The sequence below is a fragment of the Aulostomus chinensis genome, chromosome 15, assembly GCF_037954235.1.
Source record: "Aulostomus chinensis isolate RoL2024-O1b breed Wild chromosome 15, RoL_Achi_v1.0, whole genome shotgun sequence".
Classification (NCBI taxonomy): domain Eukaryota; kingdom Metazoa; phylum Chordata; class Actinopteri; order Syngnathiformes; family Aulostomidae; genus Aulostomus; species Aulostomus chinensis.
In genome coordinates, this window is record NC_141334.1 from 7948571 (window position 1) to 7967313 (window position 18743).

At 41.4% G+C, this 18743-nt stretch overlaps 2 protein-coding genes across 4 annotated transcripts; both read left to right on the forward strand.

Moving 5' to 3' along the window:
• The first annotated feature begins 305 nt into the window (after positions 1–305).
• endou2 (endonuclease, polyU-specific 2) lies at positions 306–6634 on the forward strand. Its single transcript, XM_086226492.1, has 7 exons — positions 306–456; positions 1825–1997; positions 2358–2463; positions 4318–4439; positions 4694–4806; positions 5566–5719; positions 6369–6634. Exons 2-7 carry the CDS (start codon positions 1896–1898, stop codon positions 6621–6623), a joined length of 852 nt encoding a protein of 283 aa, XP_086082618.1. The 5' UTR covers positions 306–456; positions 1825–1895; the 3' UTR covers positions 6624–6634.
• Positions 6635–7465: 831 nt separating this feature from the next.
• On the forward strand, positions 7466–15735 carry LOC147248496 (NEDD4 family-interacting protein 1-like). 3 transcript variants are annotated; one of them, XM_086226713.1, is made up of 8 exons: positions 7466–7681; positions 8842–8929; positions 9733–9863; positions 11433–11495; positions 11953–12040; positions 12420–12544; positions 12761–12827; positions 12988–15735. In XM_086226713.1, the coding sequence occupies exons 1-8, from the start codon at positions 7652–7654 to the stop codon at positions 13089–13091; spliced, it is 696 nt and encodes a 231-aa protein (XP_086082839.1). In that variant the 5' UTR covers positions 7466–7651; the 3' UTR covers positions 13092–15735. The 3 variants fall into 3 exon arrangements, with proteins under 3 accessions (XP_086082839.1, XP_086082840.1, XP_086082841.1); XM_086226714.1 differs by having other exon boundaries at positions 7467–7681; positions 11436–11495; XM_086226715.1 differs by lacking the exon at positions 11433–11495 and having other exon boundaries at positions 7469–7681.
• The last annotated feature ends 3008 nt before the right edge of the window (positions 15736–18743 follow it).

An 18743-nucleotide genomic window follows, 5' to 3' on the forward strand; every position in this document is an offset into this window, starting at 1 on the left:
GGCAAAACAAGTTTAAGTGCTGACTGTTTAGTTTAAAAACCCAAACTCTGTGTGGTGCTGTAAGTGCACAGTGAGCCTTTCCAGCATCTTGTCACCTGAAACATGACCCATATTTACCCTGTCATCCAGGGGTTAGGCTGTCACACACACATACAGACAATGAAGCACTAAAGAAACAAAGAGCCCCCGTTTTGGCCTGAGACGACAACATTGTGTAATCCCTTTGGCTAGAGTTGCTGACAGGGGATAATGCTTTAAAATGGCCCCTCTCTCCTGTCCTGTCCCATCCCCTGCCTCGTGGTCTATGTTCGCCCCCCCAGCCCACGCTGACTGACTGAACTGCTACTATGCCCCTAAAGACTCCTGCTCTCACAAACACAGGAAACCAGCAGCAGTGAGCCACCCTGAGGATCTTCACTGACTCTCCGGCCGTCATCACCGCATCAAAAGGCAAAGGTCAGTGGATTTGGATGCAGCCTGGGGCTCGAATGCTGATGATTCCTGAAGTTCATGTCATGGATGTGTGAGATGTCAGCCATGTTTGTGTGGGACGTAGTGGTGGTGTGGTGGTGCTCCGGTGTCTGGTGAATGGATCCATCCACCCCAGGGAAGCTTTTATGTTTTTAGCAATGGTGAGGACTGTAACAGGCCTTCATCACTGTGGTGAAACACTGTTTGTGGTTTAGGGATACAGGGTAATATCAACACATCATCAGACAGTAGCATTTATCCGTCAGTTTCTCAATATATCATGTCAGACATAATGACAAGGAAACCGCAATAAATACAGGATTTATGTGCTTTTCAAGTATTTGGAAATGAAGTAAGTTAAGTTTTTTGATTCACAAGTGTTTTTCATGAACTACAAAATGTAAATATCATATAAATTCTATGATTATTGTATACACCTAACATCAACATTGGTAAGTATCAGCTATCAGCCGAGTTGTAAAATATTGGCAAAAAATCCAAAATGCATCCCTGATTAGGTTGACTAACCCACAACACAAAGTTAGTAATATAAAACACCTTAAAGTTGTGTAGTCATTTCCATTTTACAGCAGAGCATTTCACGGTTTCAGAGAGCCATTAATTGGAAACATGACATGATCGTGGAATAATTGCAAAGGAGAACTGAAGTGGTTTCCCACTTGTCCCAAGTCACTCAACACACTCATGATATGTTCCCGCTGTACAGTTTAGAACCTTCCAACCTTATTAACTCAACTTAAGATCTTTGCCTTGATAAGCAATTAACATTATTATTATTATTATTATTTTTAAGTGCTTTTCAATCTACTACACAGTCTGGCATTTAAATTGACTGGTAACATCTCTAACTTATAGGAGTTGATCGCTCTTTATGAGCCACTGAAGACATCTATGTCACTGAACTGAGCCTAATAGTGGTTTCTCACAAATTTAGCATGCAGCTTAAAAATAATGGAAAGCTATCTGTGATCATCCCATCATCAATGGGAAATTGATGAATTCTGGACAGAATCGATTTTAATTTTAAAAAATGTATTAAATGAATATCATGCTTTTTAAAGCTCAGGGGTGAGCAGAAAAGTATTACAATCCTTAAGATAAACAAGATCATGTGATTTTAATTTATTTCCTGCATTGATTTGCGTGATCTGAGGGTAATCTGTCATTCTATTCCAGTATCGCACATTTCTGCATTTTGATTCTGAAAAAAACAAAACAAAACATAAAATGTGCAGTGATAAAAGTGGCAGTGCAACCAGTACATCGTTTTATTGTTGATGTTCACCTCTATGTTGGAGAACAGGGTTTTGGTAACATTTTCTCATCTGTCAGAGAAACACAGAGTATAAATCATCTCCATCTCCTCCACTGCTGCAACAAGAGGCTAACGGCGCCATCATATCATGATTGAGAGCGACAGAGAGCTGTCGGCCATGGTGCAGGAACTATGGGACAACGACGTCAACAGACTCCAACCTGGGAAAGATTACAGGATCTCTCTGCAGGTGCGCGCGCACACACACACACACACACACACACACACACACACACACACACACACATACACGAGAAAGCACAGATACTTGCTGGTAAACGTAAAAATTTGTGAGGATGAGACAGCAGAGGAGTTCTCATCTCAAGGTGAGAACGCGCAGGTGGGTAGAGTCACAACAGGAGATGATGCAGTGGATATGAGAAATGATGAGATTTACGTATATTCACCTAAAACTATAATTTGGTTATCAACACAGAATGTAACAACACATCTAGAGTATATAGGTCAGATTCTGCAGGCATTATCGAGCAGATTTAAAACTGGATGAGCAGCGAGCAGTTGATCAAGAGTGACTTTGTTCCTTCTGCAGGGTAAAGCTGGAGACAGCATGTCCATCAACGACAACAACGATGGAGCAGGATATCCTCTGTTTACATTCGTGGATGAGAACATTTTCAAAAAGGAGACCTTTTTAGGTAAGATGCATGAGGGTAATATTTCACAAATCAATGCAGTTTGATTCAATTTGAGTCATCTGTCTACACGGCTTAGCCTCCTCCAGCTGTTTCTGTCAGATAAAGCAGCACACAGTGGCATTCTATGGATTAGTCTTTTACTCTGACCTACACAAGCACCGCTGTTGACTGTTCTCATATTCCTCAGCTCGGCTGGCCCGTCTGGTACTATCCTCCTCGTCACCTCCCTTCAGAATAAAGCCTTTTCATCTACTCATAATCTCCTTATGACGAGCAGCAGCGGCGTGTTGTGTAATCACAGAGCAGGCAGAGTTCATGGCGCTGGCTGTGTCTGGCTGTGTCTGGATGCTCCTCTCATTCACGTCTTCCTCCCAAAACATGACTGACTGCTGACACTGGCTGGCTCTTAGCCTGGTGGTGCACCAGCGGGTGCGTGTTGGGAGTCAGTTAAAGCAGCAGCCTAAGTAACTGTTGGTTTTCAGAGTCACTCTGAGGGTGAAGTTCCCTCCCTTGTGCTGTTTCTGCACTTTGCCCGCCAACCTGTTTCCTCTCTTCAGAACAGAGGGTTCATGCCAAGTGTCTCTAAGAAGGCCTCGAAAGTCCCTTCCACTGCTGCGTCTTTTTAGAGAAGCAGTTTAAAGTACACAAGGGAACAAAACTGCAGGTGAAATTCAAGTAAAACACAGCAACCGCGGTTTGCGCAACAGGTTTGACCTTTGAGCTACAGCCATTCATTAAAACCAACAACGCTGACAGTGTCACTGACCTGACTTTTAAGTATATAAGGCTGTAAAGAAATCAAACAAATTTGGCTAAAATAATTCAAGATCTTTCTAGACTAAGTTACTGAAAAAACAAAGAGAAAAACAAGACTTTATAGATTATCAAAAAAAGAAAAAAGAGGAAATAACGTATAGTTCAAATATATTTATAATTACTCATTCATGCGGGGGGAAATGTTATCAAGAAAAAACATTTCCTGCAATTAAGACTGCGCTGGATTCTTCTTAGCAATGAAAGTGTTTGCTGATGACGCATCAAAACTGAGAGCTAAGAGATCCAGAAATGGTAAAAGTAGAATTTTATAATTGCTCAAATGTTTTCCATTGTTAAAAAACAATTCTGAATATTTTAAAAGATAGAAATCTGAAAAAAAAAAAAACGACCTGATAATTTCCTGAGGGAGCTGATCTTGACACATTTAAATGCATTCTTTAGCTGAAAGCATGATGGAGTGGAAAGAGTGAGAGAATAACAAATATATGTCTATGTTTCCGCATAGCAGAAGCAAATCCTGTCCTACAGAGCTCGCCATTTTCCCCCGCCATGTTTCCTCAGTGGTTGCTGGTGCAGGCTTTGTGTTGAGAAGGAAGGGAACCCAGATTCTGACAAATGAAGGATTGTAATTATGATTTAGTACAATAAAAAAAACAAGTAAGCGTGACTACTCATGAGTAAAGAGACGATAACAGGTCATGACAGGCAGGAAAAAAAGGAGAGTTGCTGGTGTGGACTTGCCCTGATGGCATTCACTGGTGATGGAGGGATGTTTTCAGAGTGACGCTGAACTTACCTGGTTTATTCTGGACGGACAGTTTAATGTGCAGGCCACTGTAGGTTCTTCACATTTGGAGAAGAAGGTGATCCAGGTTAGCTGCAATCTACAAATCCACCACTAGATGCCACTAAGTGTTGTTACATTCATGTTTTCTAGTTTGGACAGTCCTTAAATACATTTTTAACTGTCAAATGAAAACACTCATATTTATGTTGAAAATCACATATTATATCAGACTAAAACAAAACACATGACTTTATTGTTAGTGTTTTTTGGTTTTTTTGTTTGGTCTGCAGCCTTTATCTCTCTGTTGGATAACTATGAGAGTGACACTGGTGAGCCAGAAATTGTAACCCCCGAAGAGGTGGCAGAGAACCACAAGTTCCTGGATTCTATCATTCAGACTCCCACGATGAAGGTACCAGATTTTGGAAATAAACTATCATCTTCTTCACTTAACTTTTTTTTTTTTTTTTTTTTTTAAACCAGAGATAGTTAATTTCATCTTAAGAGCAGGTATTCAGTGACTGACTTTCTCAGTGCTCTTTTACTGGTTTCCTGCTTCACCTCAAAACTACAGTTACCCCAATTCGTCCGTGTGAGATGTTCAATGAATAATATGCACTTTTTCATAAAATTTGGTTGGCTTTACTTTCTCCTTTGTTCCCTCAGATAGCTCATAAGTACCTGGTAGAGAAGCACCTCTCCCCGAAAGATGAGACACAGTTCAAGGAGCAGCTGTACAGGATCTGGTTTGAACTTTATGCGAGGAGAGGCTCCAGCAGGTGGGTGGACTCACCAGTGGAATCTGGCACGATGATGACAAACTGCTCGGTATCTCTGGTAGTGGGCTTGAAAATGTTCACCAGTGGGTGGAAGCTATAAAACTGCATATGATGTCCAAATGATTTAGTCATTTGACATTTCATTAATTGTAAGCTAGAGAATTCAGTAACACCCCAACTTTTTGTGAAATATTCTTTTTAAACATCCTTACCAGAACCAGATGGGAAGATAGGTACCTTTCTTTCTTCATTGTGAGCATTAAGAAGTTGAGAAACATACAGGCTGGCTAATTGCTATTTAGCTTAGCGCAATGGCTTGTAGTAGATGGGCATGTTAGCATACCTCTGTCAAAAGTCATCAAATACACATTTCCTCTTTGTCTCCATCAATATAACTAAGGTTGTGCATCATTATGAAACAATAATTGGAATTCAAAAGATATTGTCATTTTTAAAGTGTGTAGCTAAAACAAAATGTTTGTTGGTGACTAGAAGCCAGCTTTGTAATAGTGGGTGGGCATAATTACTTCTGGACGAACCAACATCCTGAACTGCGTCTATTTGATGATTTATGATGCAGGTACGCAAACACTTTCCACTCAATACCATTCATGTGCTAAGCTAACTAGTCGGCTGAGAGAAGGGTATGTATCTTCATGTCTGGCTCTTCTGAGCATGACAACTGGGCAAATTGACACTTTTATCAATTGACGTGCAAGCCTGGGTACCAACAAGCATGGCCTCTCTGTCGCCCACCAGGCCAGACTCTTCAGGTTTTGAACATGTGTTTGTTGGTGAGACGAGAGGAGGCCGGACTGTCATCGGCTTTCACAACTGGATCCAGCTCTACTTACAAGAGAAGCTGGGACACATTGATTACAAAGGCTACAGCGTCAATGCCAATTCACCCCAGGTACCCATGTGTGTTCAAGAGGCACCAGCATGTCTTAAGTGCGGCTTTATCTGCATTACTTAATGAAGGATTAAGTCTTCATTTATCAAGTAAAAATTTAAATTGTCCTCATTTTTCTCTGTGGAAAAAAACTTCACCTCTGTATCCTGCCGCCTTCATCACACACCCGTCTATATTTGCCAAATTTCTCGCCTGTCCCTGCCACCTGCCCCATTTAGTCTCCTCCCCGAGGCGACCTGCACTCTTTGCAGACGTTCATGTTTCTTGCACCGTGATGAGAAACCTCGCACCCCGATATGACCCTGTTGGCTTTCTCACTTCCTGCTCTGTTCTCTAACGTTAATGTTTGTTTTTACATTACTTGGTAAAGAGTACGCCACGTAGTTATTATTTAGTTAAAACTTTAACGGTCATCTGCGACAGTATAACTTTTAAAGTATTGTGTGTGCTGATATTCACTCGATATTTTTTTGTCTCCTTCTCACTTCTTACTATCACCTATTTCCTATATTCCTCTGGAAACATCATGATCCCATCTCTGTCACGTTCCTCTCTCCTCTCTGAGCCCACAGCTTGTTTAGTCAAACAGTATCTTCGCTCTTCTTCTGTTACTTGACATGTTTTTTTTCTTCTTTCTTTCTCACCACAGCCTGATGAGAACAAACACATCCTGGCTCTACAGTTCAGCTGGAAGAACGGTATAAAGCCCAAAGGCAGCATCTTCATCGGCGTCAGCCCTGAATTTGAGTTTGCCCTCTACACTCTCTGTTTCCTCACCTCGCCCAACGAGCGCGTCAAAGTCCAGTTCAGTTTCTATGACGTGGAGATCGTTTGCCACCACTACAACCAAAAGCACATAGGAACAACTTACCCTGTGCTTCTTAAGTACCAGAAACAAGATTAAACTGACAAGAAATCAATTTGACATACAATAATTTTAAATAATTTTGCATGCAAAATGTCACAGGTACTGTTGTTGTCTTTTTATTTTAGATAAAGATACAATAAAACCTTACAAGACCCTATTGCTTTTCTTTTTGTCCCCCCCCCCCCCCCCGCTGATATATTAACTGAAGATATTTGAAGGTGAGTTTTACTTTTCAAATTCAAAATTGTGATAGATAGAGGAGATGCAGTTAGAGTTGAGCTACACCGTATTATGGTCCCTCATTGATTGTTCCTCTTAATGTTCAATATTAACACTTGATTATAATCTGCTGTCTTAATCATATTTTTGAAATCACAACCTTTTGTTTAAATATTTCACTTTTTATTCTTTAGGACAGTGTTTTTTTTTTTTTTTTTTTTTTTTAATGATGGGTTTCAGGTGTTTTGTTAAGCCAGAACCAGAGGAGCAGAATGAGGGGTCGAGGAAAATATATTTAAACGATCTTAAAACGATATTTGCCCAAACTAGAAGTAATAATTCAGTCTATTCAAAGGGAGGGTTTGTTGTGACAAATGACGTCAATCGTTTGACAAGCGAAGTTTTGCGTCAGGTTATCAAGGGTATAGTAACTATTAACGATTCGTATTTCAAAATAAAGATACAATAATTGTATTTTCATCGAAAATGTTGAACGCAGTCATTCCGAGGAATAAAAAAGAAGATTTTGTTTAATTGAAATATAAGTTATTTGTAAAGATGAAAAGTGAATCGATATTTTTTGACTTGAACATCGCGGGATCGTCGACATATTGATTTTTATTTTGAAATTCTGACCGGAAAGTATATGCTTTTACTTACTGCGTACACGGCGGTGGCACTGTGGCTGGAACAGTGGAGGTGGAGGCAGTTTTTTTTTTTTTAATTTTGTGGCAAGGCTTGAATTTACAGTTTGCGATCGGCTGTTACATAATTTCCTTTGGGTTGAGTGTCTTGGCAACGTGTTCCGCCTCTGTTGTTGGTTATTATTAACCGTACAGATCGGAATGGCCGAGTCGGGCGCCAGATATCAGCAGGTATGAGACTTTTCAGTGGGAAAACAATCAGTTAATAGCTAGCTAACGCTTAAAAAATAGACCAGTGCAGGTCAACGTCGGATTATACTGTTTGCTTAAATGTTACGATGGTTAATTAGCTACAGCAGCACGTAGTCGCTCCGGTGTGGCGTCGTGTCTCTTTCCTGAAAAATGATAGTGTTTGCGAGGTAGCGTGTCATGGATTGATTACTGTTGGTACTTTTATTGCAAGCACAAGCTGGCAGCTTTTAGCATGCTAGCTCCTTAGTTAACAGGGTCCTTGTCTTGGTGTGGATATTTGTCACAACGACTGTGAGCTAACTAGTTAGCTTGTTTATACCAAGACACGGCGCACTTAACACAGTTGGACGAGGCTCATTCATGCTATTTTTGTTTTGTTTTGTTGGCCAAAACACGACCGACAATAGTGGGTGTGTGCTGGTGACTTAAGCTACCTTAGCTGTTAAATCCTTCAGCTGACCTGCTTAACCATGTGTCACACCTTATCAGTCGCTAATCATGTGATTGGTGTGATTCTGTCAGTACCACTGACACACCTGGTCATCAAAATCACAGTTTTATAGCGGTGGCTACATAACTCATCATCAGAAGGTTAACTGTTCAGCCGCTACCTGTGTTTATATTGCTTGCTATGAGGTATTCTTAAGATGCTGTTCTTACTTAACGTTTATTTCTGTCTATTGATGCTCCTCCCCTGGTAGGAGCGCTCGTAAGTAGGGCGAGCTGATGCGTTTGACCCATATGAAGCTTTAGGGTGAATACGGTAAAGGATGGCAGCTGTCAGGTGTTCAAGGTCCTGCCATCTGTCTTCCTAGATGACCTCCCTGACCTCTTTTGTCGGCTTGGGACGGAATAGTTTCCCCTATCTTTCAATCATGACTTCCCTCCTCTGCCAGCTCACCATGCATCATAGGGCCTCTGATTTATCATTACTCAGTGTGGGGACAGCGACGATGTGGCCTGCTCACTCACTACCTGGCTACACAGAATCCCAAAGAAGGGCTCTGGTCTCTTGAAGAGGTTCCCTAGAAATCAGGGAGCTGATTGTGGCCCTCCTGCTTAATTCAAATGGAGAACAGCCAGACAACTGAATTGTAACATCAGATAAACCAGGAAGTTCTTTGTCTCTCTCCCTGCAGCTACCCAATGAGGATGAATCAGAGGAGAGTCCACAGGTATCAGCTGATGCCCCACCCCCATACAGCAGCATCTCAGCAGACAGTGCTGGTAAGATCATGACTCAGCCAGATGTGGCCTGGTGATGAGATGCAACAGTGGTGTTTGAAGCTATTGTCTCTTTGCTGAGCCACCCGTTATGTGTTATGTTGAAGGCTGACTCATGAGGCTTTAGTAAACTAAACAGCAACTCTTAGTAAAATATGCACGAATGTATTACATTTAAAAAGCATTCCAAAGCAATTAAATTGAACTCTTATTCATGGATCAGTGACGTGTCTCTTTTTATTTTATGGCAAGTTTGTGGTCCTATGATAGCTATGGATTGGAATCTGGGGTGACGTGTGGATCGGCACCATTATTCCAATATCTGAGCTGTGAATAACATCACTATCTGCACCTGATTCTGATATTCACGACCCAATAGCTCATCTCCACTTTTTATAAGATATATATATATATATATATATATATATATATATATTCATCGCAGTTGGGTTTCTACTAAACATGATATGAAAACAAAAGAGTCACAATAGGGATTTATGTATAGAAGTTGTGATAATGAAGTAGTAATAATATGAAGTGTAACATGTCATGAATGTGTATAATGTTGTAAGTGCTCATGTATTAGTAATCATTGAATATTAGTGGGACATTTAGGTCAAGTTCCATCGCAAGTTTCCAACCTGTGTGCATCTCATGTGTCACTTTAAGCTCATGAGGTGCTTCAGAGGCTGATGAGACGATATGAGAACCCATCTTTAAAGTGATACTCATTTAAAGAATATGCAGATATTCTTGCAGTTAAGTGTCTGTGAGCGCTGTAAAACTTTCCGATATTCTTTTTTCAGCCTTCTTTGACTACAAGGAAGACGGGGCTTTCCCTAAGCCTCCATCTTACAATGTAGCCACCACGCTACCTTCCTATGATGAAGCAGAACGAACCAAAGCTGAGACTACTGTTCCCCTGGTAACTGGAAGAGTGAGTTACTCACACACACACACACACACACACACACACACACACACACACACACACACACACACAGTAGCATGTGCTCAAAGACTTCCTGTGTAGTCTGCATTGCAGGAAGTGCTTAGGCCCCCAGCTACAAAGAGTTATCTCGTTCCGTCTTTGGGTTTGGGTACCACTGACTACACGTATCAGACTGTGTCTCTTGCAGGAAAAAAAACAAACAGATTCTTAAGATTTATGTTTGAGCAAGTTTGTTTCACCACTTCTAACCTGTAATATTTTTGGACAAAATAACCACAAGCTTGATTTAACGTGTTAAATAACCATTTTTTTCCCCCTTGATTCGTTAGATTTACCAGGTTTCTTGAACTGATCTCCATGCACATTCCGCTTGGTCGGGATTCCCCCAAATCTAGGGAAACTTCAGAGCAGCATGTTAATGATGGAGAGGACTCAAAATTGAAGTGTCTGTACTCATGTAGATGTGGCATTACGTTCTTGTATAGATAGCTTACCTGTAATGTTTCCTTCATATGTTGCAGTTACTGTTGGTATTTTACTTTTATGGATACATCTCTGTATTGTTGGGTAGACATTATAAAATAATACTATTCGATACTATCTTGAACTCTCAAAGGTGTTTTTGCCCTCCTGCTTCACTGCTTTGGGACTCCAGGAAGCAGAAAAAGCCAGCCATGTATATTTCCTTCAAAGATAACGGCTAACAACCATTAAACTGTCCAAAAAAAAAAAAAGACTTTTTACCAACTCAAGGCCATGTTCTGGTATAACCCGTGTCATCTTTATCCAACCTGTAACGTTTCTGAATGAGAGTTCTTTTTAGCAGTCAGATGCTTTAAGATTCAAAAGCTGTATGTGGCTGGCTCTTTCTGCTTTCTGGAGTCCAAAACAAGTAGTGCAGAGTTTTTTTGAGGTCATACTTGTATTTGTGAGTATTTGACAGGCAAACCCCCCCCCCCCCCAAAAAAAAACAACAACACTTAATTGATGTATTTCTTTTATCTATTAATGTCACGAGATATCCATTTTGAATTTGCTTCTAAAAAGTTGTTGGCGATGTGAATAGGACACAAGTTGGCTCTTGTTTTAGCTTCTCATACTTGCCTCGACATGCTAATAAAGAGTCTTCCTCATGTAGAATGTCAAAAAATTCCCTTGTTTAATGTCCGTTGATATGTTTGAAATCCGACCCACTGAAAGCTTTAATTGCGTGATTGCGTGGGGGAATCATCCAAGCTTTTTCCCCTCAGTAATTACATGGCAGTCCTTTCATTTACAAAAGGTAAAACACACTTAATCATGAGCAGCAATCACTTGCCAGAGGGAGTGCGTGACAAGGAAAAGCTAAGCTATTGTGTGCAGACTTGTTGTCACCAGAAGCTCATACACAAAAGCCTTCTCCGAGTCTCCCATCTTGAACTGTATTTTTGGAAGGTACTGTATACAATAAACATGACAGCTCACCTCTGACCTCTAGTGGTCCGTGGTGCATTGATCTATGTGGGGCCACCCCCATTTGATTGGTGTTGTGTTTCTCTGCCGCCATGTGCTCAGCAGCAGCCTCAGCACAGGGAGCGCCTGGAGACATTTGACGATGTAATTCGCTGTTCACTGGAGGTAACTGGGAGGAGTGGAAGGAGAGTGTGTGATGAGAGGAAGTGTTCTGGTTGTACTTTAGTGTCTTTGTATTTAGTACCCCACCCTTCTTGTATGTTTGTGTATTGGAGTGCTCGCTAGTTGATAGTCTACATTTGCTTCTGCGTTGAGTTTGACAGACAAGTGTCCTGTGACGTGTATTGTGACGGTGATGTCATTACATACATGTGTCTGCTGTGTTTCCATTGGCCTGTTAGTTATTTGTGTTGCATTTCCTCTACCCCGTTTCCACTAGCAGGTGCTTTGCCTTGGCTTAATCACAAATCATTTCCATGGCAGTCACCATATTGTACTTGAAGCCTTTTAAATTGGATAAAAGGCAATGAACTTGGATATTTTCTGTATTCCTGGCTGTACTGTGGAGACATTGTTGGTGTTCATTGTTTTAATCTCTTTTTTTGGGCTTATTCTATAAAAGGATGAAGAGTTCGTGACCAGAGACGACTTTGAGGACGCTGATCAGCTGAGGATAGGAAATGATGGCATCTTCATGCTCACTTTCTTCAGTAAGCTACTCAGTCTAGTCATTCCTCATCTGACCCATGTGCTTTCATCTATAGTCTTCCTCTCCTCCTCCTCCTCCTCTTCCTCTCATTTGACTGCTGGCGACAGTCTGTTCACCCCATTCTTGCAAATGTATTATCTCAGGAATGCCTTGAGGGAATTTCTTCAAATGGGGCTCAAGAATAAACTTAAGATTTATGTGGTCAGTGGTCAAGGTCACCGTCACCTCCAAGTGACCTTGATGTAATGTTATTTGGCTGGTCAAAGGTCTCTGTGACTGGCACTCATTGCAGGCGCATACAACCACAATCTGGTATCTCTGGTTATGATTGTTGTCCTAACATTCTATCTTTTCCCCACTTTCCTCCCATCATTGTCCAGTGGCATTCCTGTTCAACTGGATCGGATTCTTCCTGTCCTTTTGCCTGACCACCTCAGCGGCCGGCCGCTATGGAGCCATCTCGGGCTTTGGCCTCTCCCTCATCAAATGGGTCCTCATTGTTCGGGTACAAGAAGGCGCAGAAACACACAAACACACTTCAGAAAATATGCATTTAAGGAAAACACCAAAACTGTTGAAAAGCTATTGTTTGTGTAGTGCAGGGGCTTGTTTGAGCGCCTGTGTTTCCTCTATTAGCTTTCTAACACAGGGCCCGTTTGAGTACAAGCAGTATGAGACAGGAATATTGATTTTTAACCAGTCATTTCTGTTGGGTTTCTAGTTCTCCACATACTTTCCTGGTTACTTTGATGGACAGTACTGGCTGTGGTGGGTGTTCCTGGTGTTGGGTGAGTAGCGACCCTACTAAATGTGAATTAATCTGAAAGCCTGTGAGACTTATCGCCTCTATGAGCTCAATAACTTAGTTGGACCATGTAGTTCTAATGTTCCTTTGAGGTCAACTGGTTAACACCTGCCTGAGTCTCCTATCACCTTCTTCGTCTTCAGGCTTCTTGCTCTTCCTCAGAGGATTTATCAACTACGCCAGAATTCGCAAAATGGCTGATGCCTTCTCCACGTTGCCCCGGACCCGAGTCCTCTTCATCTACTGAGCTCACTCACCCTCGACTTCCACCATTTGTTTCCTTCTTTTTAACGAGACACACTGTACATCCAATCAGAAAGGAGAAAAGAACATTTTTTTTGGTTCCTCTACTTGACATGATCAGGACAGTACGACAGCTGTTGTCCGTTTTTGTCCCGTTTCGGTGTAAAATAGTGAATGCTGAGAATCCTGTAAAAACCTTCAGTCAAATAGTGGTGACTTGTCAAGTGCTATGAAGTGTGTGATGTATTAATGAATGCCTTATTTACTGTGTTACTGTCTGTTGGTAGCAGCAGCAGCATGCATTGTCCTCTGGTGTAGCCACTAGGGGGCAGTCTTGTATATATTATCCCTCTGAAGAAGTCCCTTCCACAGCGAGGTGATCGATTTGCACAATGTGAAAAAACAGAGTACCAAAACTTTTGTTTGGACTGACAACCCAAAATATAAAGCCAGAGGTGTAAAAAATGTATAATCCAATTTTTTGTGTTGTAAATGGACTAATTGTCTGTCATAAACCATCTTTAGTTGCTGATTCAGCTTGCGGGACACCACTTCCTGCTCTTAGCTGCTCTCAGACTGGCTGCTGTTACCAGAACATCAGAGTACTAGAAGCAGGAAGTATTTCTGTAAATGCTGAATTACACTCCAGTCATTCCAGAGCCTTAATTGAAAGACATCTGAGTAATTACTCATTAAAATTTCAGAAAAGATCAGTCAGTGGTTTGGCATACTCTCACACCCCCTGGTGATCCAACTGGACAAGAGAGACGCTCTCTGACATGCTTCGTATTTTATTTTTAGTTTTACTGGTGTCTGGAGGCTTTTTAAGGCTCATCTTCATCTGTAAAGTGGGAAACTATCTGAACATGATGTTCAGTTACCCGCGTGAGATGTAGCGTGCTTTTAGTCATGCTAAATTTAACACACAGGAGACACGTGTTTGTAAGAAGGGAGATGATTTAGTGGTGGAGGCTAATTATACCTGTTAGCAGTGTTTTTTATCCTGCTGCAGTAGAAGAGGAAGTAAAGGCCACCTGGTAGACATGTCACTCTGACGGTCTCCGGTTTCGCTGGAAACTTTTGCTGTCACTCTTTGTCATGTAACCCTCCAGGCCTCACCCCAGCACCATGGCTGGATATTGGCCTCTAGTGGTGCTCAGCTGACACCACATTGGCTCCCTTCAGGTCCCACATTCACAGCTTGCGTGGGGAAAATGTTGCTTTAATTTCAGTGAAATTATTATTATTTTAAGCACATGGTCCCAGAGAGGCCATAGACAAATGTTCCATTTAACAATATAAAATGATTACAAAACTGCCGTTATATCTCATGCCCTCATAATTTTTTTCTCTCCCCATACTCAGATTTTTTTTTGTCACTGAACTTTTAAATGAGGTAAACTAGATTTAGAAATCCACTTTAATGTGAGCTTTGTTAGATAACCTGCTAAACTGTAATCTATATGCCCTGTGGTCCATTGCTGCGTATAGAAAATCAACTGTCAGATGTGGGTTTCCTTTCCTGATGAACTACAGATTTCCCCTGATGTTTACTTTTCTGCACCACTGGTAGTTTCAAATCTTATTTCCTGAGCTAATTCCCTCTTTTGCAGTGTGCACTTTGGATAAATAGGAACAGCTGCTGGTCAAAAATTACAAATGTTCAGTGGCTCTGGGCTGGAAAAGTGAGCTTTATTCAGTCTCAGCTCTAGAAAAGGGCCTATTAAACATTTTTTAGGGGGATAATTTCTTAGGTTTAATGCAGCAGAAATGATCCTTAAAGGTGAGAAAGACTCAAAAACTAAAGGATGAGGCAAAGTTCATACGCCAGACCTTTGTCACCAGATGACCTTTGGAGAAATAAATTTCATTCAACCAGGTGCACTGACCACTGACAGTGTTTCAGCTGCAAATTCTGGCAATGCACACCAACAATAAAATTCTCTATTATTCACATCTTCCACAATTTCAGTCTACTTGAGCCGCTCTTTAACATGGTTCCCCCTCGGCTCCAGCAGGGTCACCCAGTGCAGGTGTTCTTGTTATCCAGATGTCATTCATAAAATAACTCCATTGTGCCAAGAGTTGTCTGTGTCTTGTCAGCTGCCCTCAATTTACACAGATGGAAGTATTTCATGGAGTAATGGATGGGAATTATGTGTGCTCGCCAAGTGCTTGCGCTGCTTGCATGTTTTAGCTATCAGAAGATAAGAGGAGACTTTTTGATTTACACAGAGTCTGGGAGTGAGCCATCTTTCCAAAAAGACAGGCGTTATATTTCTGGCTTTTGTTAGACAGACTTTTTCCCTTTACAATTGTTCACCAAGGCATATAATGTATTTAAGTTGTCTAAAATGATATAGAAATCCCAAAGGCAGTAAAATCCTGCTTCTTCTAGCTTGAGAATATTGCTAAAGTCCAGGCTCGGACTGGACATCTTGAAGGGGCCCGCCTACCTAGTGGACCTTAACACCGCCGCTGCCGCCACCACCAGCAAAATTGGAAACAAATTGCGGGGGGGAAAAAAATAATCTGTCCAGTGTGTTGGACGTGCCCATCTGATAATGGGTGTACACAGACTCCAAATTGTGAAAAGGCTTCTGTAAAACAGGTGCAGTAGTAACAACCACCATTACCCCCCCCCCCCCCAGCTCACATCATCTCAGAGGACAAATGGAAAGTACATAAATCAAATCACAAGAGTTTTGTGAAAACCCCCCCTTTTGTCAAAAAAAATGTTTTCCTTGTTTCCACTGCTGAATGTTTGAGCTGTGTGGAATAATGTACTTGAACATTCACCAGTGGAAGAGTGAGTGTGTCTCTGAAATCTGGTTTTAAGAGGTGCACCAGTTGGATTCCTGACATCACAGGTATTTTAGAATGAAATGTTGGTCAAATCATTTGCAAAAATAAAGATGATGTGAAAGTTTAAAGCCTCAGAGTTGGAATATTTAAGTGACGTCATAGAAAAGTAGGAGACATCTTGAATCGGGCAGTTTAACTTTTGGAATGTTATAAAGTAGATTATTTGACATGCAGGAGAGGAAAAGCATAGGTGAGATGATGTTATGATTAATGAAGCCTTGTAAAGTCTTGCTACCTGCATGTATCATCATAACTTGCGATTTACCACTTGTTTTTAGAGCAAAAATATAAAGGCTGAATTTCGCTTTCACTTTCTTTCTTTCAGTAACTATTTTATGAAAAAGTTTTGATCCACAGGTTCCTCATTGGTGGAGGTAACAACACAGGCCATTCTCACAGCAGCCATTTTGGATATTTCATATCAAGAGTAAACACACACGCACCAGTTTAGTGTATGTTACAATTCCAGGTGGCGCTGTTAAGCTCTCAAGCTATGCATTTACAGCTTGAAGAGTTTTGGTTTAGAAGCAGCCAAAAGATAGAAGAATCCCTTGTTTGTCCTAGGTAGACATTTTGGGAGAATGAAGTGAGTTGTTGTTCATATCATCTCGTATTACTAGAGACTGATTTGTTATATCGTTGGAAAAATAGGGAAAAAAAGATCACTACACCAGCAAGAAGAAGCAGTTGTGTTTACATTGCGGAAAAAATGATGCGGTTCCTTTTAAAGACAGGAGGCTGTGAGGTCAGGACAGACACGCCGCTGTGCAGTGTTTAGTATTTTGATGATATTTATTTATTTAAAATCAAATCCTGCCAGAGAATTCCCGTCTGTGGAGCCCCGGCTGTCACTCTTAGATTCAGACGGGAAGTTCCCCAAAGATGTGGGGAGGATGTGGGATGCATCCAAATGATACGTCCTTCCTGTGTGTGTATGTGTGCGTGTGTGTGATTGGGGTAGGAGGAGGGGTCTTATCAGTGATGTGTGAGTCATCCTGACCCTTCCCTCCTCTCCCCATGCTGTGTGTGTGTGTGTGTGTGTGTGTAGGTTTAGTCCAAATGTGTGTATGTGAGCATCATATTAATGATCTTATGTTGTGTGGAAGTCTACAAGCTGCTGATGTCATAAAAGTGTGCAATGTGTTTTAAATTTGTGTTTTTGTGTGTGGCGTAAGGATCCCTGTGTGTGTGTGTGTCTGTGTGTGTGTGGTTGGTTGGTTGGTAAAGCAGCGGTGAGTCATCCTCAGGCCAGCATCGACTGTTACCATGGGTCACACACAGCAGGTACCCCACCTTCTCATGTGCTCCTCTCTCTCTTTTTTTTTACCCACCTCTCTTCCTTCTCTTCTTCCTCCTCCTCTTATTTTTCCTCTCTGACTCACAAAAGACCCCCCCCCCCCACACCACCATCACCACCACCACCGCCAATGACATCACCACCCCCCTCCAACACTTTGTTGTGGTGAATCATACTGTACGTTGAGATTTTCTCTGCTCCTGTTTGCAGCCAACCCAGCAGGGTAATGTCACCCGTTCATTCATGAAAATCGAGTTGCTGTAGAATAATATGTGTGGTTTACTTGAAACCACGATTGCATTTATACAGTCGACAAAAAAGATGAGATGTATTCATTCAAATATTTGCCTCGAAATGACAAACATCAATAAATAAAGGAGCGAGATAGAGTGGAACAGCATGAATCCAAGACAAACAGGCCGAGCAAATATTCCTCTTGACCACATTTCAAAGCCTGCTCTTCTTATTCAGAACGCTCTCTTGTGCCTTTTCACATATTACCACAATCAATCCCAAACTGCATCGCAGGATTTGGGGGTTTTAGAAGAATTTAATGTTTTGGTTTTTTTTTTAGTCACCCAGAGTTATACAAGTTCAAGTTGTAGATGAAAAAAACAAAACAAAATAAAACCAGTCCTAAAATGGATAAACAGAACTAAAAATAATTAGATGAACGAATAGAGAAAATGAACTATAATTTTTTTTCCCTGTCATTTAAGATTGTTATCAGTAGCATTAGTTTTTAATTGTTTTCGTCTGTTTTTACAAAGTGTTGCCCACTGATTCCAGGGTAATGCCTGAAGCATGCCGGTCCACGTGTGTGGGAAGGCACGTGTTGGCGTGTGATCCATCTCTTCTCCAGAAGCAGGTCTATTTCCTTCCTCGTCATGTGACCAAACGGTCGTCCGGCCATTTAAGACTACTACAAAATGGCTGCATTTGTGATGTGGGGGCGAGCTGACCACTGTTTAAACCCTGCTATGTGCTGCTGATGTAACACGTTGTTCATGGCTCCAGTGTATTTCAGAGGTTTTTGAGTGGAAGTGCAGAATATAGAAAAGGGTAAAGGCCAAAATTGGGCTAACAGGTCCATCCACAAGATGTAACCGTTGACAGTATCATTGCAGTCAGTAATCACTATAATCTGTTGGAGCAGCTACACTGACCACAGTCCTCATGCAAGACAAGCACGTGAATGTAATTCTATTTTTTCACAGCAGGACTATTTTCTTTCCTCATTTTGCAACCACATGGTCCAAAGTCACTGACGCTCCATAGAAGCGGCTCTGCAGGACGGGCAGAAGAACTGGAGCCATTGTAGCAGCTTAAAAATCTCCCGCTCTCCATAGAGGGATGGCCAGCGTAAAGGTACAGAATTTTCCACTAATTTGGGCTCCCCAGACCCCCAATTATACAAATATTGGCAAATAGGAAATTGAACAATTCAGTTTAGCTTTATTGGCAGGACCATAACGAGGCAGAGTGCTGCCAAAG

What these genes read in the sequence shown, in the direction of transcription:
- endou2 (XM_086226492.1), top strand. Translation starts at nt 1,896, where the DNA reads ATGATTGAGAGCGACAGAGAGCTGTCGGCCATGGTGCAGGAACTATGG. An exon ending in ATTACAGGATCTCTCTGCAG is followed by an intron (nt 1,998 to 2,357) that starts GTGCGCGCGCAC and finishes TTCCTTCTGCAG; the next exon opens with GGTAAAGCTGGAGACAGCAT. An exon ending in TCAATGCCAATTCACCCCAG is followed by an intron (nt 5,720 to 6,368) that starts GTACCCATGTGT and finishes TTCTCACCACAG; the next exon opens with CCTGATGAGAACAAACACAT.
- LOC147248496 (XM_086226713.1), top strand. Translation starts at nt 7,652, where the DNA reads ATGGCCGAGTCGGGCGCCAGATATCAGCAG. An exon ending in CATCTCAGCAGACAGTGCTG is followed by an intron (nt 8,930 to 9,732) that starts GTAAGATCATGA and finishes TTCTTTTTTCAG; the next exon opens with CCTTCTTTGACTACAAGGAA. An exon ending in TAATTCGCTGTTCACTGGAG is followed by an intron (nt 11,496 to 11,952) that starts GTAACTGGGAGG and finishes ATTCTATAAAAG; the next exon opens with GATGAAGAGTTCGTGACCAG.